Source organism: Lentinula edodes (genome assembly GCF_021015755.1).
Source record: "Lentinula edodes strain Le(Bin) 0899 ss11 chromosome Unknown C8R40scaffold_54, whole genome shotgun sequence".
In the NCBI taxonomy this organism is placed as follows: domain Eukaryota; kingdom Fungi; phylum Basidiomycota; class Agaricomycetes; order Agaricales; family Omphalotaceae; genus Lentinula; species Lentinula edodes.
The window spans coordinates 205352-230713 of record NW_025764360.1 but is presented as its reverse complement, the minus strand read 5'-3'; the positions used below and the strand labels follow the sequence as shown (position 1 = coordinate 230713).

Sequence of the window (25362 nt, the reverse complement as noted above, 5' to 3'; positions counted from 1 at the left end):
GAAAAAAGTAGAGTCTGACAAGGCATGTCATATTGGCTCATATCGTATGGACTGTAAAGCCGAGGCACTTTGTGAGTATTATCCTTATTTTGAGGGCATACTCCTTGATTATGAATCAGTCGTCTTTACCTCCCAGATGGGCTGTAACCTTCCAATAAACAACCCATTTTTTTGGCAACTGCAGACGGCATCAAACGCAAGGCTGACGCGATGATGTGCTCCAATTTGAAACCTCCAGGCCACTCAACTACATTGGTCGGTGTTCCCTTTTGCGATCCGGAGATCCAATCCATGTGCGAAATATTACACTTCCGGCGTTTCCTGAATACCAATGCCAACAAGCTGATACCATCCGAAATACAGCATGACCGATCATACTGGAACTTTAAATGCAGGTTGTTCGTCATGTTCATCAAGGAGTCCTCAGACCTCTCCGTGAACATATTCGAATTCACGCAGTGATCCATGATATCTGTATGCTCTTTTGAGATGATCGCCAGTTGACACAGCGATCCGGTTATCACAACAGAAGAGCTTCGCCCTCTTCATGAGTACAGTATGCGCGTTATAATGTTCTGCCGAATCCTTTGGGTGAGCCCCCTTCTTTTGAAGGCGACACATGTAACGAAAATCTTTTAAACCGCTATCTAGAATTACAAACATTTCTTCTTTATCGACGTTGTTTGTCTTGAGCTCGGGCGGCTGATAATCTGCGGCCATACATATCACTGGCATACACTGCACCCGCAATGATTGTTCGATAGACGGGTAATCACATTACTCCTCTAAGAACCACTTCCATCCATTGTCATCGGTAGCCTGACTGAATTCTACCTTGTGGCTTTACAGGGAACTTGAACCTGATGTCCAAATTCAATTATTACGGCGAATAGCGACTGCATGACTTTCCAGCGCCACATTCATCGTGAGCTTTGAGTTAAAAGTTATATGTTCATTCACCTGCTTTGAGCTTCACTGAACGCTGCGCTCGTGCAATAAGTAATTTACCAGTACGAGCTCAACATGGCGCACAATCCTCGGGTTCCTGGATTCGAAGCTATCCTTTTCGAGCCGCGAAAGCTCCATTGGAAACTTAAGATCTCCCATTAATACTACCGTCCTTGCTAATACGCCGATCGACGCACGCTTGAGTTTCGTAGCTAATCCGGAAATGTCCCTCATGGCAGAGGCATGGGCTTTATCTTGGGCTTATCGGAACATAGAAGGTATGTTTTGTGTCACGGCTCACCGATGACCACCGTTGTGTGTCCGTTTTGTTGTTGTGAGCCCATGTCCCCTCTCCATTTAGGACCCACTCTCGTTGCCCGACTTTATCGTGTTATTCTCTGTATCGTAAGATCAGAGTACTTCTGGAAAACCTGTTCAATTGCGCTGCGTATAAATCGAGTCTCTTTCGTCCGAAACCGAAAATCTTATAGGAAGGCCATCGTGAACGTTTGTACTCGAGTAAGTAAGCACTCCTCCCAAGTCGGGACTAAGGTGAACCTTGTATTCGCGATTTGCTCCCGGCGATGCTTGAATAGGTCTCCCAACACCACCAACAGTGTATACGCCGGTTTTTTTGTCCAAGATCGTGGGTCCGCGTAGTCCAAGGAAAATTGTTTAGGCTGATCGGCAGATAAAGTGTATCGTCAGGATTGCCGTCCCGAACTAATGGAAGAGAAGGTTGTTTTCTGTAGCCCACGCCAATCTCATCCACAGTATGACCCACTTTGGCCTTCGTCTAAAGAGTGGCTATAATGTATCATTATATAGTTCATCACACAAATGCCAGCAGAGGTTATGATAGGAATGAGGTCATTCTCAAATTTACCGCCACTAGTTCAACGTTGGGAAATTTGTTCTCTCTTTGTCGATCTCTCTTGAGCGAAGACTTCGGGCCACATAATAAAGGCTCTTGCTACAAACAAATAGAATTCAGACGCCAGAAGTTCGAGAACGAGGCAGGTATCTAGTGCGGAACTACAGACCGTGATGAAAATGCCCTGGAAATCCATTACAGAAGAGAATCATGCATTCTCGGCGATTTGTCTCAAATTTATTCAATTCAGGTAAATTCAGGGTATTTTGCTTTGAATATTCCATGGTATGCAAAGAATTCGACCCTTGTCCATGGAATACCCTCAAACATCATCTCAAGAGCTTCAACAATGAACGGAATCGTATGTAGGTATGCGGCCGGGCTGCGTCAAATTCCTCAACGCTCCAACGGCTAAGAATATCAGCCGATTTCCCGTTACTACTCACATCTATACTCACATGTAATGAAGCAAGTCCGACGGTTCAGATTGAGCCTGCGTTCCTCTTGTGGACAGCGGAAGAAGTTGCTTCCCTGCGACTCCTACACGTGAACCTTCGAAGACTTTTCATGAAGAACTTCATGCAAGCAGTTGGCCATCGGTCCATCGCACTGGCAGGTCCATCCCCGCGGTTTCAATTGGTCCTGATTCCACGTATCGCAAATCCTTGTCGCCTATTTCCTTTCTTGGTAAATTCCATAACAAGTAATGAAAACTGACATATGTTTGAATGCAGATGACTTGACCAGAAACGATATATGTATGCAGGTGATGAATAAATATTATGTCAGGTCTGTAATTCTTTTCTGTACTCAACTTATTTTAATGCCTACGTTGCAAAAGTTTGCATGAGGCGTGTTGCCTTTTTCAGCTGTAGCCTCTTTCACGCCGATCCTTCATCCACCACAGCGCCTCGGGTTAACACCTGTTAACACCTCCTCAATTTACGTTTGAGTGGCTTGGACCTTCCAAATTGCCAGAAGAACAGCGAAACGTACGTAGTTTCTATAAAACGTGTCTCTATTCCCTCGGGATAAAAGGACTTGACTAGCTACAATTAGATCACGATCCGGAGGAAATGAGAGCGCTAAGTGCCTTAAAGTTCGGGGCCTTCGGTCTCTTTTTGTATACCCGCTACGGTATAAAGAGTAGATCCTTATGATCGTTGGCTACCCACCCACTATTGACTATCCGTGTTCTTCGTTCATCTAAATGGCTGCCACCTCTGCTCCCCCCTTGTCCGTATCTCTTCCCAGCATCCATGAGATGTTCCCGGGTAAGTCTTGTGTCTTGTGTTCTCTACGCGTGGTTCATCGTGTTGACCTCGTTCTAACTTCAGAACATCTCCTCAAAATCTCTCCCAGTTATCGGCTAGGAATACCTAAAACCACATCCAATGCTTTTGTCAGTGGCGATTTCTTCTACTGCATGCCTATGTCACCCTTTTCTCACAACTTTCTTTGACAGCCTTCACAGCACTCGCACATACCCCACCACTTACATCGGGAACTCCACCTGAACGACTCGCGCACTAACTCTCAGATATATTCTTTCGATGTGCTACGCTCAGACCCTTCATCTGCATCCCTGCTGCACATCGCGTCGAGCGCCACACTATCGAACCGGCCATCTGCCACTCCAGGTCCTAGCAGAGTGTCAGACCATTCCAACAGTTCTGCCCCCGTGTTTCGTGTAAACCCCAGTCCTTTGCCAGGACCAGCTAGTGGCTCTTCCTCAATTCAACCGTCTCTGGCTTCTGCGAGGACGTCTCATCCTCATGCACCTTCATCGTTGCCGTCAGATTCAGACCCCGTCACTTATTCTTCAGATGAAGTATCCGATGATGGCGACGACAAAAAACACGTATGCAACACTTGCCACAAAAGATTCAACCGCCCGAGTAGCCTCCGTATCCACATGAATACCCACACAGGTGCCACTCGTAAGTCATGGCCATTCAATATTCATCACCTATCTGATGTTCATCTTTAGCGTTTCGATGCCCGTATCCTAATTGCGGTCGAGAGTTTAATGTCAACTCGAATATGCGCAGGCACTACAGGAACCACACGAATCCTCTAAATAATCGGTCGCAGAATAAAGAGGACGCCAACATGACCGCCTCTATTCGTAGACGGAAACGTCGTGTTAGTGTTTCACCCCCCGTGAATACCTCCAGCCGTGCTAGATCTTCCACAGGTTTACGCACGGACATTCCCATGCATCCTCCCTCATACGAGACACGCGGTTCGGTACAACGGGACGTTTCCTTCGGATTTCTCACACAAAGTCATACTAAGAGTGAATCATTTGCTCTGAGCATGAGCGAAGCTTCCGAAGAGTCAGATGCCGAGTCATTACTTGAAGAGGATGAACTCATGGACGAAGATGGTTGTCCAAATCCGTTGTACTCCCATCGGGGACTTTCTCCTTATCGACTTCAGCCGGTATCGGATTTTAATGACCGCTATTCAAGCCACAGTCTGCCTTATCGATACAAACAGTCTGATATTCGCTCTCTCCCCCCTCCATCACGACCTTGTTCGACTTCGTCGAATTCCTCACCTCCCTCCTCGCCTATGTCTCTAGGATCTGCCATATCAGGTACATCCCCGACCGGGTTTCAGGGCACTTCTCCCTCGAACGCTTTCCGTCGGTGACGCAGATCAACGCAGATCCTTTTCCAATTTTGGTATCCTTGAGACTTGAGTCCTTCGAGATTTTCGTCCCCGTATGGTCATATTCCTAACCATTATGGAATTCTATGATGACAATCAATCACTTATGTAATCATTCGAAGCGGGTATCAGCGCGTACCGTGTGCTTCAATTGCGGTTGTTTTACATAGACGCTTCAATGCTACCTGATGTAGAGTCGCAGTAAGCCATTGCTTTCGCTACACTTTTTGGACCATGGATTCCCTCGCTCTTCGCAATGCTTTGGGCTGTATATTATCATCAAATGTATCGCATGTATTTTTTGTATTATTTTGCAAATCCACCCAGATGTACTTAGACCAGCCTTTGACGTTAGACCTTGGTCGCCCCAGTTCGCCTCCTAGTCAACCCTAGTCACCTTGCGCATCTTGTTATACACCGACGGTGATTTTTCTGAATCTTTTTCTGTTGCAGAAAATTCCGGGCGGCGGAGAATCGGTTCGAATAAGTGACTGCGGGTGTATACCTGTGTATACAGCATGCGGAGTGTACATGTGGACGTCTGAAGGAATTCCATCGCCATCGCCATCCCGGCCCAACCTTCCAACGGCGCATAAAAACATTCTGTTCTGGGACTTTCCGGTAGTTATCCCTGAGGGTCTGTGCATTACTCGAGCAAACTGGATTGGCTGTCGCCTACACAGGCTTAAGCTTCATGCCACGGGTGATCCAACATCGATAACGAACAAATTTAATATTGATGCAAGGGAAATTTCTCCGTCAACTAGAACCCCACAACAGTCTACTACAGTCTGTCTCGCAGTTCGCTATTCTTGGAGCCTCGGTTGCAAATCACCTTCTGCCCCGAGACGTACCGGTGCATTCTGACCAATTTGAGGCTGCTCCAACCAATTTCTGAGGGTCGCATGATTTTTTGTACCTGTATGAAGCTTCATACGCTTTCTCTGTCCTTGCACGAGCTATTGAAATACATCTTTGAAGGCCAGTACCTGTGGCGCGCGTCAAACACAGTCAGCTGTTAACTTGCATGCGTGCAGTAAGCTGTAAGTACCCTCAAGCTCCGTTGAAGGTGCCTCATATCATGAAATTGGCCCCCAACTCGAAGCTCACGATTGGCGGCGACAGCTGGCGTGAGTGGGAAGTGCTATCAATCAGAATCATTACATGGCGCTTCTACAGTCTACACTTTCCATGTCGAATGTCTGTTGTTATGATTAGCGTTCACTTATCGATGACATGACTTGCACATGATTTCATCTTGGGGTCACTACTTGTACTGGCCCTGCCGCCTGTGAAGATGTATAACCCCGACATGTCACCCAAAACTACTGCTTACCTCGATGTCCTGGAATATGTGCTGACTCTTGACCGCAATGACCGCATATATCTTGATATTTACAGCTTTGACCTTGCCTGATTTTAATAATATTTATTACATGACATCAAATAAATGGAAGCATTTTGGGCGAACATTGTGATCAACGTTTTCCATAGTGAAATAAGCAACCTGCTCCCGGCAAGACTCGAACTTGCGGTGAGAGGAGAGAGAGAAAAGCTCAAGTCTCTTACCTCGTTGATTAGACTTTTGTAAACAGCTTTATAAATTTGATCAAAGGCCCCTTGAAGCTCCTACACACCGAATAAACCCTGTCCGGCAGAGTGGCCTAAATGTCGCTGAATTTTCGGTTTCAGTGACACTATTTCGGACGAGGATGGCGGAATTCTTTTGAAATTTCTGAAAAAATACTCTACACGTCCCCCAAGTTCCAACCCACACACAATATTTGTGCGGCAAAGGTCAGACTAAAAAAGAAAAATACATGCTCCCTGCAAGGCTCGAACTTATCGGAGAGGCATTGAAATGATAATTGTAAACTGAAAATAGGAGGGCATGTAAGTTAGAATGTGCCACTGGTAATTTTAACTTTTTCCAGTACGTAGCTCTCATGTGCATGTGATCTACCAATAGCAATAGCTCCACGTGACCTGATTTTTTTCTTCGAAGTTACGGATTTGCAAATTTACGATTTTCCACAGGTCTCCAAAAACTTTTATTTCGCTTCTAAAAAGTAAGAACAAGAAGCAAAAGAAAGCAATTGCTCCCTGCAAGGCTCGAACTTGCGACCTCGAGATTGTGGGATTGATGCCCCGCATACAGTAGTATGAGACTCGCGCTCTAGCCAACTGAGCCAAGGAAGCTATACTGTTGCGCAAAGGTATGCATTTTTATTCAATACTTTTATTGAAATCTGTCCGAAGTTATCTACCATATGTTTGTCTGGACTTTAAAGGCATTCAATTCTCTCACTAGCAGGGTTGCAGTTTGTATGATAGTGGAAATGCGGACACTGAGATAGCGTGATTGCGAAAGAGTGTTTAAGAGCCTTCAGCTCCTCAAATCCCTCATTCAGCTTGCGAGACCAACAATTTGTCCTCGGAGTGTTCATGTCCTGCGGGGGGAGTGTGAATTCACCATTGAAAACCCAACGAACTTCGAGCTCTACGCACTTTTGGTACACAATATGCATTTTCAACAAGTACATGGCTTCATAGCAATGTAGAAAACACACTGCTCATAATCAACTATGAGACTGGCGCTCTACCGACTGAGCTAAGGAAGCCGTTATAATTTGCTAGTCGTGGTGGAACTTATCTAGTAAGGATAAGCTGCGAGCACAACCATCCAAGCTGCTTTTGATAGTTATTGGTGGATGTTTTCAATATGTCGAACGGTTCCCACAAGTGAACGAATTTCCACTCATCTTAGGCTTTACGGTCCGAGACTAGCGAAGAACAAGAACATCCTCAATAAAGGAATGAATGTAGTAGCAAATCGTAGGAAGGATATGATGATAGATGTTAAGGCCAAAAGGGGGAGATGATTTATGCATACCGGTATGCGTGGTCGAAGTTGATTATATTAGAACGGTAGAACATTTCCCGGATCGCCAGAGTTGCTGCGTAAGTGGGACCTGCCGGAGTCAAACATCTTTGGTTCGCGTCCGAGAGCTGCGGGGCCAGTTGGGGAGAGAGTCGGTCTTTCGGCGACAGGGAGAACGTGAACCTCAAAAGGAGGAAAAGCATATGCAAACATTGAATGCGATAGATAGTGATGCGACTCAATAATCATCAGTGATCTTAACTTTGAGAGGCGTACAGGGGAGATTCTCATGAGGAGGCTCTGAGCACCTTTGGCATAACTTCCAAAGGAACTAGCAGGAGGGGGACGTAGAGAAATGTCGATGAAGGTCGACGGCAAAACAGTGCACCGGATCCGGGCTCCGTTTCGGAATTTTCCGCGTGCTAACTTACTAATTGGTTGATGTAAGGTTGATGCGGATGCTGGTATAACCTTACTTCCCTACTTCCATCCGCATCCTTCTTCTATCTGTATATCTACCATCTATCCTCTGATTATATCGTTTATATGGCCACAACAGCAACTCAACCGATATCTCTTGGTGGCCATGGCAGAAACGCTTATAACAATTCACAGGATATAAACATGGCCTCCGGCTCGTATACATCTGGTGATGGGGGTTCGTTCAACCCTGCTTCATATACTCGGCACTTCTTGGGCTCTCCTATGAGCTACCGCAGCGCAGTGGGCTCTTACAACAGTAGACTACTAGGCTACCCAGGCTCTGTGGGCTCAGTCACTATGGGAAGTCCGATGGATATGTGAGTGGCCCCTCTAATTGTGTTCCTGACTACCTCGCTTACCAGTACGTTTCAGTCATCGAGACCCAGCAGTTTCCAATGCACTGAGGCTATTCGAGTTTCAGGATGAACTCTGCAGGAACTATACTTGTTGTGGCCTCCATCTTACTGACCTTCATGCACTCCTGGAGCACTTTGAAGACATTCACGTCGTATGTATCGACCAACCAGGTGGCGGTGCTCCTCAAGCGCACATCTCAGTGCCATTCGAGCCCCAAATCATCGATGCCGGTGGTGTTCCACAGCCTATGCCGTCTAATCAGCTGCAGAATCAACAGCAGTCGATGCATCAAGGAGGAGGACCCGTTGATCCTGACGACATGGAACTCGAAACCCCTTTTCCTTCTGCTACTGCATCTGCGGCCTCTTCGATGCCCTCTTCCCCCACTTCTACGCCGTCTCCACCGGAAACTCTGTTGGCTACACCATTATCTACGTACTCATCGCCCAGTAATTTAATTCACAATAGTCTGGCCGCAGCCTACCCAGGAGGGTATCCGGGTGTTAAAAGTCAAAAGTCATTACCATCTTCATCGCCTCCGAGCCCTCGTCAACAAAACTCCTTGCATAACACGACCAATGCTCCTACGTCAACTCAGAACCCCCAAAACATCACAAATGACGCTAGCTCTGTTCAACGCCCGAATCTGGCATTGAACCTCCCAGGCTTTTCATCGTCATCCTCCCGGCCAGTTGTACATTCTCCCTTCATAACTGGGCCGCCACCGCCAGGCGGAACTGGAGCTTGGGCTCATAGTCACGGGATGCCCGGTGGTGTCGACATGACGTACATGGGTAACATCGGAATGAACGGAGGCCTGGGCATAGGTGGATTTGGCGGAAACTTCCATTATCAGAATCCTTATGGGTACAATTATCCCGAAGGAGAGTCTGTGGGCTCCGAAAATGGCACCGTGGATATGGGTTGTGTCCAGCCTGCGATGCTATTTTCCACGCCGTCAAGTCCACAGTCTCATCCTGGAGACGGAGCCGACGATGAAGACGCCGATGCTGAATTTGACATTGACATAGAGGATCAAGAAAAAGAAGTTTCTCAACCGGTCTATGACGTGCAGAAGGAGGTAAAGAAAGAGAAGGTTACAAATAAGACACTATCTGCTAAAGCTACAAATACGAAAGGCAAGGGTCAATATACTGGCAATCCTCTTGACGATTCCACCACTCCCGTTGCATCGACAAATACTGCCTCATCTGGTATTCCTGTCGACACCGCTAAACCGGTTCCGAGGATCGGTCGACCACCTACCGGTGGAGGCGGCAGTGGATTATTACAGAGCAAGCCCTTCAAGTGCCCCAAGCCAAACTGTAACAAAAGCTATAAGCAAGCCAATGGTATGTTCATCGACTTACAGCTCATCTCAGCATATGTAATAATGTTTTATCTCGAAGGTCTTAAATATCATATTACTCATGGATCCTGCAATTTCGCTCCTCCCAAAGACATGGAACACGTCCAGGCCATCCTGGAGCGGAAGCGTAAACAGCAGCAACAACAGCAGACACCCCAAGAAGATTCCGCGAATGTGAACCCGTCTCCCTCGGCCTCTTCATCCGGTGCTAACACGCCTAGAAGTGGAATGGCAACTCCGGTCACACCCTCCTCATTGAGCTCGCCTTTCACTCTTGCTCTAAGTGTGAATACTGGAGTCGTCTCTACAGGGGGTAGCAACCCTAGCTCTGCCTTAAGCTCCCCAGTGGCTCCTTCGTCTGGTTCACATTTTACTGGAGCGAATAATTTCATCCCTACACCGTCATCGTTAAGTACTGCCCTAAGTTCCGCGTTAAGCTTGAGCAGTCCTACAACTGCGACCTCGGGTTACGCCGAAGGTACTTACCAAGACGGTGAAGAAACATCTTTGAATCGGTCCAACTCATATGGTCAAGCCGTCTCCCAAAACCGCATACCAAATGCGAATGCTTCCTCATCGTCACTTATCAATGCGCTTACCCCTATTTCCACTTCGGCCACCTCCAATAACACCTCCGCTGCTGATTCACTTACTTCGCTCCGTTCTACATTGTCTTCTCTTCCTCCTTCGGAGCTTCTGGCAATTGAAGCCGAGGCCGAACGTCAACTCAAGCCTTACGCTTGTGGTGTTGGCGACTGCCCTCGCCGTTACAAAAACATGAATGGTCTTCGCTACCATTATATGCACTCTGGAGATCATGGTGTAATTGGGCTACAGTGGCTAGCTAGCGGGAAGCATGAGTGCTTAGCTCAGCGGGGAGATAAGAGTGCCGGTAAGAATAAAGGTCTGAACACCGGGACAGGATCTGTGGGCTCCGTAGTTAGCACTGCATATCCTTCTGCAGGTCGCGTTGGAGGTACAGAGAGAGAGGGGAGAAAAGTCCGAGGAGCAGCAGGCTCATCTTCAAAGCCTCCCAGCCGCGCTTCAAGCGTCAGCGCGAGTAGGACCAGTACACCTGTGACTACCACGTTCCCGCCGATGCCGATGCCTTATGCCCCTGCGACTCAAGGGGAGGTTCCTGCTACTGCCACACCGGGCTACCAGCCGACACAGCAGTTTGCACCAACCCCTTCGTCCCAGCCCCTTTCAACACCAGCGCATCAGTACCAGCAAACTCAACAGTTCACACCACAAGCAACGAATGGAAGCCACCCTACTCCGAACTATCAATCTCGCCTAGGCTATCCTACGCCAGGAGTATAACTCTGCTGATATCTATAGTTCGACAAAACCATGCTTAGTCCAAATGGACTATCTGTTCTTCCTTCACCAAAAAAAGTATCACTATGTTCCTTGTTTATATTGTCTATTATGTCTATATGTCTTTATCTTCTTCCCCAACTCCTTATCTTGGTCTGTTTTTTAGTTTATACAGTATGCTATCGCTCTCTGCGCGCCCATCTTTTACATTGTCATAATATCATCGGGTCGCGCCCGATTTCGTACCATATATGCCTTGGCCACCATTCCCTCACCGCTCATTATCGGTTCTGCTATAATTCTGCTCATTTCTTGCCGCCACTGATTTCTAGCCACTCTCTGTCTCTCGCCACCCCACCATTATTAGACTGGGGCCTTTGCTTGGGCTCCTCTTCTAGTACTTCTGTAGCACCATGACGGCTCCTCCACGCTGTAAATATGTCGCCGAGTGCGATACAGAGTAGTACTGTACAGTAACACTATTTGCTACATACAAGAATGTACATGTTCATGTAGTTGTAATGTCCGAGGTAAATCTGAGGCACGTCACAGTCTACGGGCAAGTACGGCCCGGCTTACACACCTTTACCTCCCCATCTGCTGAGCGTTGATTCTGTCGACATTCACTTTTGTTCCGTCACTCAGAGCACACGACCAAAATCAGTAGGAAGCTGGTTCTTCGATGTCAAACATTTTGGTGACTGTTAGCGCTGGGAGCTCCTTTGCCGAGGGAATGGCCGCTGCGAGATCTGGCTCGGTATCAGTGGACGATGATGCAGGTATAGAGGAGTCGGGAATCGGTTCACGGAAGAAGAAAACAGTTAGAAGAAGAAAGGTCAATCATGCATGCTTATATTGCAGAAGAAGCCATATGACTTGCGACGAAGGAAGGCCCTGTCAGAGATGGTACATCACTGTTGTCATAATTTCTTATTTTCAGACTCAATATCCTGTTCAGCATCAAGAGGGAGATAGGACATCTATGTCACGATGATCGTCGACCTAAATCCGATAATCAGCCTCCGGACATTCCCCCAGCTACAAACCCTTCCACCCCAGGATTCAGTACAAGTAAGCCGTTTACCTTTTCATGGTCTTTGTTTTTCTATGGATCTCTAGCAACAATGTATGCATCTACAGCTGCGACCACGAATCGACATCAACCCACACCGACCACAGGCGGTGTTTCTGCGTCTTCTTGGCCCATGGTTTCCCAATCACCTTTCATGTATCGCTCGGATACTCTAGGAAATGAATTTTCTGTTTTAACGTGCGTTATGAGCATTTACCACAATGCATGGGATTAATATCCTATCTTTGCACGAACAGGGACTTTTTAGAAACCCTCGATGACAATTCATTCTTCGGAGCTCCTCAAAGTGTTTCCTCTGCTTTATTGGGTTCCGGAACAAGCTCGTTCACGACCAATACATATACTATTCCGACAAATGGGTCAGCGACGGCTACAACAATATCTGGCACCACAGAATCAGCTTCAACCAACTCAAATTCTAATCAAGAAACTTCACCATCGTCAAATTCAGATGACCCTTCGACTAGTGAAGGCGAAAAAGCTCCAGAGACACAAGCGCCAGATCCGGCGACAATTCTTCCTGCGGCTACCAAAACCGAGAAATTTTTACTCACTGCGGCAGATCAAGAATCTGGATCCAGAGACGAGCGTTTAAGTTGGGTTATCAGGAGTAAATACGAAGCGGGATTGTTAAAACCATATAACTATGTGAAAGGCTACGCTCGATTATCGAGATGGATGGATCGCAAGTTTGTGTATTGTTCAACATCAAATGCTTACCTCTTGCTCAATGAATTCCAGCGTTTCTCAAGAGTCAAAGCAACAAATTTTACAACCACTCTCAGTTTTACGACCCAAATTTCGAGCTGTAGCACAATCATTGCGAGATATAGTAAGTATCACCATGAATATCATTGTGTGGGCTTCCTCGATTTTTCTTTCACTTCCTCAGGATCTCGTCTTCATCGAAGAGGCATTTGAACGGCTCTTACTGGACTATGATCGTGTGTTCTCTGCAATGGGGGTTCCTGCATGTCTTTGGCGGCGAACTGGCGAGATATACAAAGGAAACAGAGAATTCTCTGAATTAGTCGGGATAAATGGTTATCTACTAAGAGACGGAAAGCTATGTATATATGAATTAATGGCGGAAGAAAGTGCGGTCAATTATTGGGAGGTCTGTCGGTTGAAAGAATGCTCTCTGACGCTGACTTCTAATTATCCCTCACTAGAAATACGGTCATGTTGCTTTCGACTCATCTCAAAAAGCCGTCCTCACTTCTTGTGTGCTACGGTACAAGCCCCAGCTCAATATCAGCCCCAATTCGCCGCGTAATGGTCCCGTAGGGTCTTCCGCTTCAGGTGTGATGGGAGCAGGTGTTGCAGGCGTTAGCACTTCCTCGTCCTCAGGGCCTGGTGCTTCGCTCACCCTTCATCCGACGGCATCGTCTAATGCGGGTCCTGTTCTCACCTCAACCGAGGAGGGCTTGGTTAATTGCTGTTTCTCATTCACGATTAGAAGGGATAAGTGGGGCATACCCAGCATGATTGTGGGCAACTTCATTCGGTGCTGATATCTGGGTACGTAGGCCTCCTATGACGAAAGTTTGGGCGGCTGTCTTCTTTTTCTCAATAATTTATTTCTACAATACACTGTTGATTCTGTTTATGTTGTTGTAATAGGATGAGAGTACTCGAACAGCAATCAATTGCAACGTCTGAAATATGTATGTACCGGCTTGTGTGCATCAAGAACATGCGGAATATGATAATTTGACGAACCGGTTTTTTGTTCCACTGGTTTTAAATGATGGAGGAACGACCGTACATATGAGCTAATATCCGCAATGACTACGAGGAAAATGCCCTCTTCGACCTCCAAGGGCAAATTTATCTATCCCATAAGTACATCGCTCATTCTGAGTAACCCATAGATCAAAATGCTCATATCACACGCTGGGCAAACATTTCTGTAAAATCCGCTCAACGTCTGTTGCGCTTACGGCTGAAATCGACTGCCAATCTTCGGGTAATTTCCTGGCCCTTTCATCTAGAACGTTCCAGTTGGGAGACGGCGTGGATTTTATATGCGAGAAGTCCTGCACTGAAACGTCAGAATTGTGTTGGACGATCGTTGGGGAAAAGGTAGCAGGATATGGTGCAAATTGGATGCTGTGACAGTGCTCGATGATGGGATTTGATTGGATAGAAAGGTAGACGTCGATGCTCTTTGATGAGTGCATTCTAAACTGTTCTCCGAAGTTAGTAGGCGGTACGATGGCTGGAGATGAACTTTCACTGCTCACCTGATGACACTTCACTACGACGATGCAATTTATCAGATCATGCAATATGACGCTGCCATCGAGAGCCGGAAGAAGAAGGATCGAATTTTTAACATTGCGGATGTGCAACGCTGAGATTTCGTGTTGTTTCGCGTTGATCAAATTAAGAATGCAGGAATCCAAATCGTGTATACTCAATTCGGAACGTAGCTCTGGAGCAACTGTTTCGGGGTCTGGTAAATCATCCGGTGTGACAAGTTTCATCGTGTATGAAGATAAAGTTAGTGAGGACGTTGGTGCAGCACTGGCTTTCATGGACGGCGTTGACACGTTGGGCGAAGATTGTACCGCCTCTCTAGCCTTTCTCTTGAACGCGAATTTCGAGGCCGGCGCCGAAGCCTTTCGGAGTCCCTCAAGACTTTGCTCGATCTCTTTCAGTTGCTTCATCAATAAATCAGATTGAAGCGCATCTGCATATATCAATCGCTCACATTTTCGCAGTTCCTTTGATCAAATTTTGGAATAGATCCAGTTGCATCAACAATACTTTTGGATAATTCTGCTAGTTGAAGATTTAAACCATCGAGTGTCTGCTTCGAAATCGAGACAGACTGATTGGCCTGCTGGATACGCGTTTGCAAGTCTGTATTTATGAGTCACTGTCCGGAGTAGACTACGGAAAAGCTGAACCACCTGAGCGTAGGGATTGAAAGTCGTTTAGGAAAGTTTGGGAGAAATTCCACCTAGATCCATCCACAAGTTGTGGGTCTGCCATAAAGTGCTGTTAGGGTGCGCGAGAGGGTGTTGGGACGTTAAATCTATCTATAAAATTCCAGGCTAGACCAGCGGACGATTCGCCACTAGCTATGGTCGACGAGTGTAACAATTTTAGCGCCCGTCAAGGTGTCGTGGGAGATTTCACGCGCGCGCCTATATTATGGGTTCTAGACCATCCAACAACTACCAGAATTTACGACAAAGTTATCGCCCAACTGTATCAGCATTTTCTCAATGCTATGCAAAACAAGACAAGACAGACACGCTGCTTCAGACGATTCTACGAAGGTAGAACATGATTTGTCGCTGGAATGAATTACTTTCACCTCCAGCTGAGGCTCTGAGCAGAGCTCTCTAGATCGTCTGCGTTACTCAGGGATTCGCTGATCTTCCGGACAACCTGAGGATTAGTTTCGTGGCCTTGTAACCTCTGTGATGGATTTACTACCTGTCGACGTATCAATCCCAACCTCACCAGTACCGCCAGTATTTGTGGCACCGATCCGGTTCCTACACACCTTCCAAATCAGCGCAGTCCCCACCGTTAAATACTTGTCTTCTCGGGTTTGGATCTCTCTTATCTTCTGGATCAACAGCCCATCTCGGCTACGAACTTGAAATCAACGACGATCACGAGAATGTGAACTCGAAAAGAAAATATCTTCAAAAATGGCATCAAGACTTGAGGCTTCGTTAGGCTTCCGAGTTGCGCTTCGTTGCATAGACTCTTCTTATCTATGTGGGTTATACCTGCCGTGCCTCCGAAATTAGGCCAATCGTGGTGTTCTCCTGGTTTCACTCTTTACTGGATGTTCAAGAGTCAAGATTTTCAAGGCCCTTCGAAGAATTGTCAAAAAATCCGTTCAAGTTCACACCCTCTCCCTTCTGATTCATAATACTAGTCACTAATCTCAGCTCTGTACGTACTCACCCGTTTACTTTCTTGCATAATCTTGCCCGAGTACCATGTCATTTGCTCTCGTTCCTTGTTCGCCGTCCCTGCTATGTACCAACATATTTTTGCTCTCTGCTGTGGATGAGCTTCCGTGCCAAGATGTCACATGGAACCAAGTCCAATTTTTTTAAACCTCGCGAACACACTGTATCCTATACTGTATCCCTGCCCCAGGCTGTGCCTTGCTAAACTAGACTGTACTAGATCCAATCTGATGCAGTGCACTTGGTTGCCATTCTAGGGCCAAGAAAGCGGGGCTCGCATTTCCAATCAGACTCACCCATGCTGCTGGATGAACAACAGTATTCATGTACGCTTGCATACTCGCATACATAGTGCAAGGTATGTTTGTGTTCATCTTTCTAACTTACCCTTACTCTTACATACTCACAGGCTTAACATCCTACCTACACTTGTATCTGGGTAAGACACAACCACCAGAACCTAGATACAAATTCGGAGGTCATGTATAGCAGGATCGGGATGTTGTCTTCGGTTTGCCATGCTCGTATTCGCCTCAGTAGCTGTGCAATACACATGAAAAAGCCTGACAACACCCCCTGGTCGATTGTCCACCCCTGCCTGGAGTTGCCTGGAATGGACGTATTATTGCGCTTATTTGAAGTCTTTTGGGAGATGTCTCGAGCCTCGCCCCTCGGTGACTCGGTTAAACAAAGATATGTGATACAGGTGCGCAGACCATCAGCCAGCATCGTACGGTGCTTTCGTATACGTGACCCCTCTTTTTTTTCTTCCCCGTCCAAGAGTTTCAAAAATTCCCTCACTTCCTAAATTAATCAGTGCGTCTAAAACGATATAAAGGTCAAGATTTAGATGGTGTATAACTTCACCTGAGCAGGTTTCATTTCCACCTCTACGATCATATCACTCGAGAAGTCAAGCCGGTCTTGTTTTCTTCGATAAATTCAACTCTTACATATACGCCGAAACAAAATGAAAGCAATCTCCGTTTCTACCTTCGCTATTGCGGCCGTTGCGATGATGACTGTCGTACCGGTAACAGCGCTCCCTACAGCGATCTCGTTGGCGACAAATGCATCTCCGTGTGTTCCGTTACTCGCTACTACCATTACTGACTAACTCTGTCCATCCCACCTCCCTACGCAAACGTCACCGACGGACCGTATAGCACACTTCCTGTTGTCGATGGTACCATGTCCTTCGGTCCACCGGCCTCGCAAACTGATTTGCGGACCCCAACACCCACTGGCGTCGTCCGTTTGAACATTCACGGAGATCCTTACGTCGATCATTCTAGGGACCGTGCCAAAAAGCAGAACTTGCCCATTGAACACAGTAGTCCACAGAAGGAAGCTGAACCCAAAGTCGAGTCCAAAACACGAGCTCAGAAAAAAAACGAAGAAGCTAATGCTATCTTCGGTCCCGAGAACCCTCTCAATCATTTGTATTGTATGTATCTCTATATTTGCTTGCTTATTTGGATGGAACTTATGTATTACTTTTTTTTACCAGAAATGAATACTCCCAACGACTGGGCTCGAGTAAACAATGTGGCGAGCAAAGAGCGAAGTCATCACAGTAACGTTTGGTCGGTCATGCAGTAGTTTATGGGCAGAACAATGCTAAAACTTGAGGAAACTTCATAAATTTACAAGATGATATTCAACTTGTCAATGCGTCCATTTCCAGGTGAATCAAATGTCGTAAGGTGGTCACCTTTTATTATAACCGTCAACGTCTTGATACACATTCTATCTTGATATGCTCTTTATACCTCTTGTCTTCCCCTCCCGTGAGATTGACTCCGCCCTTGGCTCAATAACCTTTACAGAAAATTACCATACAGGTGCCTGTTCTCCTCCGCTGGAAATAATGAAGATGATATATGTCAACTTGAAGGTTACATGGGCTCCTCGATGTCTGAAAGAAGAGCTGATTGGTCAAGAATCATTCCATGATGATACATCATTGCACCTGTAGTGAGTGAGGGAGCATCTGTCTATGAAAACGTGCTGTGCCATTTAAAGGAAAATGATGACACTCATCTACCGCAGCTCGCCTCCTCTTAAGTACCGATCTTACAACCAACTCCTTTTTCCTCCTACTTTCTACATCCTCTCGAATTCTAGCTCTCAACTGCACTGCACTCAACTCAACTCAACTTCGTTCATTCTAATGCCCGATGATGCTGGTGGAGATTGCGTTTCGATTTTCTGTGGCTGCTGTTGCGTAGGACTCATGTCTGCATTGTCGAGTTGGTGCAATACCAGTATGTGTCTATTCTCCTCTATCTGATATTATCTGACAATCTTCTACAGTCGCACCGTACTCTTGTTGTTCTTGCTGTCGCTCAAATTCTGTTCCGAGCACATTTGATGAGCAAGTGCGGCAAGACATGGAAAAGTCCAAAGCTGAAGACGCCGCCAAAAAGCAGAAGCAAATGGAACCAACACCCAATATGAACGTTTCTAAACCACCTGCATCTACTGAATAGACTTGTCTAATGTGATCCTCTCATAAACGTTTGCTTTCGTAGCATTTTATTGACTTGCATCAGGTCTCTTCACCGTTCCATGTTCATTTATAATGATTGGTATCGACGAAGTGCACCGGACAATGGGCGTGCTTTTCTCCTAAAGTTTCTATGTATATGCTGGAAGCACTTGACTCTGCATCGTTTGATTCGGCCTTGAACAACCGCAAGAAGTAGGCCTCGATGTAACGTAGTACTTGTAGGACTAGTAAACTGTTCGTTCATGCACGGGTTTCGTGATAGGGCTGCAAAACTTGAAGGAGTCGTGTTACAGTTACAACTTACATGAACAGCCGTTCAGTAACGTCGGGACGCCAAGCAAAAGATTTTTTTGAATCGAGGTTATCTTCTGGTATCTTCCCGGCCCTCGCTCAGCAGAATGCCTTTGCCTTCATCCTCACCATCCAAGCCTGAAGAGTCTTCTCTGTAGCACAGTTGCGAAGGAGAACGAAGAAGGAGGAAAGGTCCGAGGTCTAAGCCTCTTTAACGAAACGATATAACCTTACGTGGATTGAACCTGTTAGTTCAATATTTGCACGCTCCTTCGATACTGTACATACAACCTTGGCTCTTACGTCCTTCGCGCACGTATTCAAATATTTTCAACTTCCATCCATTTCATCCAAATGGACAACAATGGTGGTGGAGATTGCGCTTCCATGTTCTGTGGTTGCTGCTGCATAGGTCTATTTTCCGCTCTGTCGAGTTGGTGTGACACCGGTGCGTTTAGTATCCCCTCATCGTGTGTTATTGACTTTATGACAATTTCTCCCTAGTCGCGCCATACTCGTGTTGCCGTTGCTGTCGTTCCAGTTCCATCCCAAACACATTCGACGACCAAGTGCGGCAAGATATGGCGAAATCGAAAGCTGAAGATGCCGCTAAAAAGCAGGAGCAGAAGCAGATGGAACCGACACCCAATATGCTTGTATCTCCAGGTCCAAAAGAGCCGCAGGCTACAAGCTAATTGTTGGGCATTCGTGTGCAAATCAGTTGTATGGGAAGATTTGTGCTGCTGGACGTTGCAACGTTGAAGCCCGGTCATGATTCTCTATTTTTAGTACCCAGTTTGTGTATCAGCAGCATGGCGCAGTGGTAGCGCGCGGGGCCCATAACCCCGAGGTCACTTGATCGAAACAAGTTGCTGCTAGAGAATTTTTTTGGCATCTGTATCCTCGAACGCTAATTTGAACAACATACGTTCCGGGACGTTCCGGGTCTACGTACCCAGACAATACCGGGCTTCCGCTTTCCTCTATGGAGTGACAGGTTGTCGATGCTGCTTCAAGTCTATGTCAAACTCCCGAGGGGCCCCTGGCTATCTAAGGCAGGCCGTGACGGAAAGACATCTACACGTCGGAAACAGTCCGATTCTTTTCGGAGATATTATACCCTGGAGTTTGAAGGGACTTGGTGGCTTTTGGTGGCCACCATGAGAACGTAAGCTAAGAGCTTCGATCCTCCCGCGCACGCCATTCCAATTCTGTCTAACTCAACCCATGTTACAAATTCTTATATGCAAAGTATTCTTACCCCGGAATCGTGTTGGCGAAATTAAGCGGCCCGGTCTCATGTTCAGTATGGGCCTCGCACCTCCTCGCACCTCCTCGCACGGTGTAGGCCTCAGCGTTCCGCTTTCTTCTCGAACCTTAACATTCGGAATTGCAGCTGTGCCTGATGATGATGATTTATGAACTTCGGGATCCTATACTCAGGATCGTAGCTATAATGCTTTCATCGAACATCGTTACAAGTGGGGATGCGACTACCTCAACAGTGAATGATTATTGAAATTGTAAGCTCCGTTCTTTTAGGATACGATACATATCCTTACATACCCCAATACATATTTTGTGCTCTATGTTGCGAGCCATCGATGGGGGTGTTGTTGGGTTGTTTATCTCATGTAAAGTTTCCCTCCGAGGCGTCACGGAAAATATCATTATTCTTTTCCGTCCCTACGCTCTTCTCAGTGAGTACTTGCTACACTTCCCATGGACCAGGCGATTGGAGTGCCTAGAGTTTACTTATTATTATCCTCCAAATTCCACCGGTGAATAGTGATCCTTACCCATCCGTATTAATGATACCACCACTTTTTCTCTTGACCATATGAAGTCACATAACGGGACATCGATCCGCTAGTGAGCGGGAAGCAGATTGATGAAATCAAGAAGTCAAGAAGACGTTGAAACTAATTCCTATACTACAGCCTTCACTTATGATAATATCAGACTATATCGCACTGTTCCTTCCCGTTCTCGTTACTATAGACTACGACGATGATCGCCGATCCTAACTGCATCCCCTGAAACGTTATCAGTGACAGAACTCAGAATTGGAATGAACTGTAAGTTCATATGTCTAATCCGACATGTATCATTCTGTGGAAATACACTATACCGACTTTGTACCGACTTTGCTTGGAGTAGGTGGAGATTATGTAAGGGCACATCCTGGATCGAGGTATACAACTTGTAGATGGAATTAATTGAAGCGAGGGCAAGGAAGTACCACAGTATAGTATGAGGAAGACGGATCACGGATGATCAGAAAGAAAGAAAGTCTATTTGGGAAAAATGGCAAGTACAAAATGATCATGAGAAACAACCACCGTAGTCCTAAGGACTACTGAGGGGTTTGAATCGGATTATCCTCGATAGAAAATCCGGATAATTCGCTGAAGGTTGGCTCCCGTCCTTTGGAACTTTAGAAATCGATTCTCACATTGGTATCAGGATTCCGCACCGGGACGCTGATACGACGTGCATGACCAGGTTGGAAGCGAGGGGTCCCCGACTGCAAAAACTGAGCTTTAGAGACAGTGCGGTCACCATATGCCAAAGGAGTAGATGCAACTCCTCCATAGGCGTTATATGAGGGGCTGAAATGAGGATGCTGGTAAAGATCTCCAGAAAAGTCGCTGTCAAAAAGTTTCAATCTCGAGCCTGCAAAGTACTTTGGCACTGGGGACGCAATTTGGGGCAAGGTCGAGGGAGATGAGTCAAAAGAATCATCTTGGTGACATGTAAAGCGAGGATACTCCAAGGCAGACGTAACCGATGAAAGGACAGTCGCAGAATTACTGGCGGCAGGTTGGAGCGGTTCTTTCAATGGTCTCGGATGTTTGAACGAGCAATGATCTCCCGCCGGGCATTTTGGCCAAAGGAGGCAAGGTGTATATTTTTTATCTGAAGAAGTCAATCTGGATATAAACTTAAAATAGCGTAATATATCAACTTACAAGGGATTGGGTTCGACGGATGGAAATAGGGACAAGTGGAAGAGTTTTTGCACTTTCCTTGGACATACGACCAACAATGCGCATTTGACGATGTAATGCTTTCCTTCATCAAGCGTCCATTAGAACGAGCATCCCTGTCACCACGGACAAGGTGTGAATCGTGAATGCTATTCAACGAGGAATGTAGTGAAACTCGGTATTCTCATGAAAGAGAACTGAAGAAAACAAACTTACAATTTGCATCTGTTACCCATCGCACAGCTTCCAGTCTGTATGAAATGTTTACAAGGTGCGGTTTTCCAGGCGACAGGCGTGTACGGAATAGGCGTAGTGAGTGAAGCCTCTCTCCAATTCGTTGAAGAATTCTCGTCTACTTCATTCGGCACGCGCTTCGAAATTGAAGTTGCGAAGGGACTCTGGAAAGAGATATCCGTTGGGTGATAGTATTTGCATTTTCGGAGAGAACAATGTCCTCGAACGTAGTTCCAGCAAGTCGGAGTAGATGCTATAGGGTTCTCTTTAATTCATGTTATAAAAGGAGGTAGACAACAAGGACTTGCTGGATGACATTGACGAATTTTACCAGTGAGAGATACTTTAGGAGGACTAGAAGCTTAAGGGACGCTGTGTGGTTCCGGTGAAGGACGCAAAAGAGAGTTGTCAAGAGACGAGTAAGTCCTTGAAGATTCTGAGTAGCACGATGATCAGAGCACCAGATACGCCCTTATATACCGAAGAGGTGGCAGCTTTGACAATGGGGACAACGGGCCTCAAGAATATTGGGCCTTCCTGATTAATCGATTGCGACAATAGGCAAATCCATCAGCCAAGGCCACAAAGAAGTTTACGCCCGACTTTGTCCAAAGCAGTCGTCACACCGTTGTTCGTGCATGGCATAATGCACGATGCGCCGAAGCTTTCTTTGTCTTTTGATGAGGGTGAAAGGGACTGGTATGAGCGCTTACCGATATTCCACTAAGCGCCCAAGAGGAATTAATTAACTGACTCCTCAAGTATAGCCAAGTAGCAGTGTATAGCCCGCGATCGTCGCAGCGTTCCATGTCCAAGGATTGAGACTGACTCAGACCAAATCCAGCGTTCAACTAAACCCAGTCCGGAAATCAAGGCATTTTTTGACTGCATCATATCCAACAGATGTTGATATTCCTTCCTGATAAATGACTGAATACTGAACACGATGCAAGTTTCATGTGAATGATGTTCTGACTACATATGCCAAAAGATAAGTAATTGGTTAATATAAGTACAAAAGACGACTTCAACGCGGTACATATACTCGATGGAGTCGTCCTATACAGGGTAAATATTAAGAAGGCGGTATATGCGAATTAGTATACAATCAATAAATATCATGAATGTTAGCGCATGTAGATCGTAAGCAATGCATGGTAGGTCCAAGAATTCATGGCTGTAATGTCATGTTTTGCGCCTGTAGTGGGTTGCTCATCACATCGTATCCTGGAATCATATGGTGTATGCGTTTTCGCGGTGGTAAGCCACTGAGATCCTGGAAATCGGAGTTCAACGGGGGCGATCTTAACTGCGCAGGCCCAAGTACCTCGCCATACTGGTGGTCTAAGAAATGATCAACAGTTAGCGCAACACCAACATAGAAAACATGCCTTGTAATTGCCCGCCGTTTTCCCAAGTCCGTGAATGTTTTCGGACAATGCGCCCATGATTCTAGATCCTGATTTAAGAGATATCCCAACTCATTGAACCTAGTACCGCTTACTTCGAGGTGAGCCATAGGCTCAGTTGCATAGATTCCTTGTGTCTCAGCATCACCCCATTCCAAAGGCTTAGTATTGGACCTATTTTTGAAATCTTGAGCCTGGTACAAGCAATGGTCAACGATGGCTGGGTACAAAACTAGCGGACGTCGGTACTTACTTCATTATGATAACGAGTTAATGCATGTGCAGCTTGAGCTTCTTCTAATGACACAGAAGATTGTCTTGATCGTTGTTCTATGTAAAACGACTTCTTTAGGATCTGCACGAAGGTATGTCAAGCCATCATACAGACCAGCTGTGTTCATCGACAAAAGAGCAGCCACTGTGAAGATGCTCAGAAACCGTAAAAACGAAGGATTAGCTTCGGATCGACGTACTAACATCATCCCGACGTTTCTCTGCCGCGGCCACTGATTGTCTTGCTTGCCGCTCGGCGTCAAGGCACGCAGTATAGCGTAAAAACGCATCTTGAGTATCTTTTTGGGCACGAGCCAATGCTGCGCGGGATATTTGAAGCGCTTGTTCTATGATGGGAATCAGGAACGGCGATAAAGGTGACTTGCACATAGCTTACTGGACGTAGTCGCTTCCTGAGCTAGAGAGTCGGGATTCCGTAGAGTAGGCGAGTCGGAAGGCCGACTACCCATAGACATATGATTGTTAACCGCCTCTGTTGGGTCTGTCGCAATGATGAGATCCGAATCAAACATCATTAAACGATACCCATGCTTACCGACACCTCGATTCCTCTGGTCTTGATAATTTTGGTCTGAAGGATCGGGGGATCCTGAATCTACTGAGTGGGCCCGAATGATATAGCCTGGGTCGGCGCCGTTGCGCAGACGTGGATTGTGGGGCATTCCTGCGGCCTGGCGTTCGATAAATTTGCGCAAAAATGTCAATTCGATGTCATCGGGCATGGTGTACGGTGGTCCCTGTATATCGCCTTTTTGCATAAGCAATTCTAGATGCGACATTGTTTTGTCCTTTAACTGTTGCAGCCATTCATGCAGCTCCATATGATCTTGATCAGCCCGCGCGTCGTAGTCCTGACGTCTTCTTGCTTTTCGCCAGTAGGTTTTAGTGAGTTTTAGAGCGCGATTAACTTCGTTATCCAATGTCCTATACCAGTCGCTGGCTTGACGATTTAATCGTACTGCTAAAACCCCCGGTTGAACGCGTAACTGGAGAGTGCACCGTCCGTCACGGTCTGGTGGTCCTAATACCCCCTTCTGCCCTTGATTTCCTCGAGTGGCGCCTCGAGATACGTTGCCCAATTCGGGCCATGGTAGATCATCGGTAACGGACATGATGTGTAGGATTAAAGAAATGGAATGATGATAGTGGATGCAAGGAACTCAAGAAACCGACACTTGACCGCTTTAGCACGGCTTAAAAAAGACGGGAGAAAAAATTAGCGAGGATGTTCTGAAACTTGAAAGGAAATGTCGGCTTCTGCTTATAAGTCGGCATCAGTATTGCAAGGCACTGCCTGATGCCTGATGGTTATATTCAATCAATCGGGGATGTCTGCATTTGGCCTTGGAAACCTTTACAATCGAAGTGGGAACAGGTGGAAAATAATCAGATCTCGAGTTATCCTGTCGGCCATCGCAGCTCCCACAATTGTCTCTTTTCAGCGTGGATGGCATTGATAAATTCAGAAGTATTCCATGCTGCTGATTTCTTTTGGAACTATTGCACTCTATACAGAGTGATGTCGGATCAAGACTATCAGAAGAAGAAAACATACGGGAAACTATACACCTCCACGACCAAGTCACCCTTAATGTTTATGACAAGCACTGTTTTTCAATTTACTCTATTGTACCGAATTGTACCGACCTTCGCATACATACCATTTATTACTTACCTGTGAGTAAAACCG

General features: G+C 46.3%; 9 protein-coding genes and 2 non-coding genes across 11 annotated transcripts; 7 read left to right on the top strand and 4 right to left on the bottom strand.

The window, feature by feature from the left end:
• The first annotated feature begins 1149 nt into the window (after nt 1–1149).
• Nucleotides 1150–1796, top strand: C8R40DRAFT_1130655 (uncharacterized protein). Its single transcript, XM_046229179.1, has 2 exons — nt 1150–1202; nt 1250–1796. Exons 1-2 carry the CDS (start codon nt 1172–1174, stop codon nt 1606–1608), a joined length of 390 nt encoding a protein of 129 aa, XP_046080618.1. The 5' UTR covers nt 1150–1171; the 3' UTR covers nt 1609–1796.
• A 1878-nt stretch (nt 1797–3674) lies between these two features.
• On the top strand, nt 3675–3892 carry C8R40DRAFT_995106 (uncharacterized protein; the record flags this gene model as incomplete). The annotated part of the gene is made up of 2 exons (XM_046236760.1): nt 3675–3762; nt 3813–3892. Coding segments are annotated over 2 exons (168 nt in total), but the record flags the coding sequence as incomplete, so codon positions are not given.
• A 2703-nt stretch (nt 3893–6595) lies between these two features.
• Nucleotides 6596–6697, bottom strand: C8R40DRAFT_t265. Its single transcript has one exon. It is a non-coding gene; the product is annotated as a tRNA-Met (tRNA).
• Nucleotides 6698–8003: 1306 nt separating this feature from the next.
• Nucleotides 8004–10911, top strand: C8R40DRAFT_1074038 (uncharacterized protein; the record flags this gene model as incomplete). Its single annotated transcript, XM_046226665.1, has 3 exons — nt 8004–8179; nt 8235–9571; nt 9629–10911. The coding sequence occupies 3 exons, from the start codon at nt 8004–8006 to the stop codon at nt 10909–10911; spliced, it is 2796 nt and encodes a 931-aa protein (XP_046080616.1).
• A 569-nt stretch (nt 10912–11480) lies between these two features.
• Nucleotides 11481–13673, top strand: C8R40DRAFT_1130637 (uncharacterized protein). Its single transcript, XM_046229178.1, has 7 exons — nt 11481–11814; nt 11867–11979; nt 12049–12178; nt 12238–12690; nt 12743–12833; nt 12894–13118; nt 13174–13673. The coding sequence occupies exons 1-7, from the start codon at nt 11591–11593 to the stop codon at nt 13513–13515; spliced, it is 1578 nt and encodes a 525-aa protein (XP_046080615.1). The 5' UTR covers nt 11481–11590; the 3' UTR covers nt 13516–13673.
• A 1-nt stretch (nt 13674) lies between these two features.
• On the bottom strand, nt 13675–15105 carry C8R40DRAFT_1155311 (tubulin binding cofactor C-domain-containing protein). The gene is made up of 4 exons (XM_046229598.1): nt 14920–15105; nt 14718–14869; nt 14248–14667; nt 13675–14190 (listed from the first exon to the last, which is right to left on the bottom strand). Exons 1-4 carry the CDS (start codon nt 14999–15001, stop codon nt 13891–13893), a joined length of 954 nt encoding a protein of 317 aa, XP_046080614.1. The 5' UTR covers nt 15002–15105; the 3' UTR covers nt 13675–13890.
• A 1807-nt stretch (nt 15106–16912) lies between these two features.
• Nucleotides 16913–18434, top strand: C8R40DRAFT_1074036 (uncharacterized protein; the record flags this gene model as incomplete). Its single annotated transcript, XM_046226664.1, has 6 exons — nt 16913–17022; nt 17109–17359; nt 17453–17518; nt 17787–17919; nt 18070–18209; nt 18259–18434. The coding sequence occupies 6 exons, from the start codon at nt 16913–16915 to the stop codon at nt 18432–18434; spliced, it is 876 nt and encodes a 291-aa protein (XP_046080613.1).
• Nucleotides 18435–19099: 665 nt separating this feature from the next.
• C8R40DRAFT_1176663 (uncharacterized protein) lies at nt 19100–19440 on the top strand (the record flags this gene model as incomplete). The annotated part of the gene is made up of 2 exons (XM_046232551.1): nt 19100–19193; nt 19250–19440. 2 exons carry the CDS (start codon nt 19100–19102, stop codon nt 19438–19440), a joined length of 285 nt encoding a protein of 94 aa, XP_046080612.1.
• A 111-nt stretch (nt 19441–19551) lies between these two features.
• On the top strand, nt 19552–19623 carry C8R40DRAFT_t266. The gene has a single exon. It is a non-coding gene; the product is annotated as a tRNA-Met (tRNA).
• A 1450-nt stretch (nt 19624–21073) lies between these two features.
• Nucleotides 21074–22438, bottom strand: C8R40DRAFT_738579 (uncharacterized protein). The gene is made up of 4 exons (XM_046236053.1): nt 22278–22438; nt 21952–22222; nt 21718–21884; nt 21074–21664 (listed from the first exon to the last, which is right to left on the bottom strand). The coding sequence occupies exons 1-4, from the start codon at nt 22285–22287 to the stop codon at nt 21183–21185; spliced, it is 930 nt and encodes a 309-aa protein (XP_046080611.1). The 5' UTR covers nt 22288–22438; the 3' UTR covers nt 21074–21182.
• A 472-nt stretch (nt 22439–22910) lies between these two features.
• On the bottom strand, nt 22911–24876 carry C8R40DRAFT_738173 (uncharacterized protein). Its single transcript, XM_046236052.1, has 9 exons — nt 24208–24876; nt 24049–24153; nt 23852–23992; nt 23767–23796; nt 23632–23708; nt 23474–23572; nt 23361–23421; nt 23297–23313; nt 22911–23245 (listed from the first exon to the last, which is right to left on the bottom strand). The coding sequence occupies exons 1-9, from the start codon at nt 24782–24784 to the stop codon at nt 23141–23143; spliced, it is 1212 nt and encodes a 403-aa protein (XP_046080610.1). The 5' UTR covers nt 24785–24876; the 3' UTR covers nt 22911–23140.
• Between the last annotated feature and the right edge of the window lie 486 nt (nt 24877–25362).

Coding starts and splice junctions, on each gene's coding strand:
- C8R40DRAFT_1155311 (XM_046229598.1), bottom strand. CDS start 15,001: ATGGCAGACCCACAACTTGTGGATGGATCTAGGTGGAATTTCTCCCAA. Junction 14,870..14,919: donor CTTTCAATCCCTACGCTCAG/GTGGTTCAGCTT, acceptor TCATAAATACAG/ACTTGCAAACGCGTATCCAG. Junction 14,668..14,717: donor ATCAAAGGAACTGCGAAAAT/GTGAGCGATTGA, acceptor TTATTGATGAAG/CAACTGAAAGAGATCGAGCA.
- C8R40DRAFT_1130637 (XM_046229178.1), top strand. CDS start 11,591: ATGTCAAACATTTTGGTGACTGTTAGCGCTGGGAGCTCCTTTGCCGAG. Junction 12,179..12,237: donor AATGAATTTTCTGTTTTAAC/GTGCGTTATGAG, acceptor TTGCACGAACAG/GGACTTTTTAGAAACCCTCG. Junction 13,119..13,173: donor GTGCGGTCAATTATTGGGAG/GTCTGTCGGTTG, acceptor ATCCCTCACTAG/AAATACGGTCATGTTGCTTT.
- C8R40DRAFT_738579 (XM_046236053.1), bottom strand. Junction 21,885..21,951: donor ATGGGTAACAGATGCAAATT/GTAAGTTTGTTT, acceptor CTCGTTGAATAG/CATTCACGATTCACACCTTG. Junction 21,665..21,717: donor TCCGTCGAACCCAATCCCTT/GTAAGTTGATAT, acceptor TGACTTCTTCAG/ATAAAAAATATACACCTTGC.
- C8R40DRAFT_738173 (XM_046236052.1), bottom strand. CDS start 24,784: ATGTCCGTTACCGATGATCTACCATGGCCCGAATTGGGCAACGTATCT. Junction 24,154..24,207: donor CCAGAGGAATCGAGGTGTCG/GTAAGCATGGGT, acceptor TCATTGCGACAG/ACCCAACAGAGGCGGTTAAC. Junction 23,422..23,473: donor AGCCTATGGCTCACCTCGAA/GTAAGCGGTACT, acceptor ATCAGGATCTAG/AATCATGGGCGCATTGTCCG.
- C8R40DRAFT_1130655 (XM_046229179.1), top strand. CDS start 1,172: ATGTCCCTCATGGCAGAGGCATGGGCTTTAT. Junction 1,203..1,249: donor GGCAGAGGCATGGGCTTTAT/CTTGGGCTTATC, acceptor GTCACGGCTCAC/CGATGACCACCGTTGTGTGT.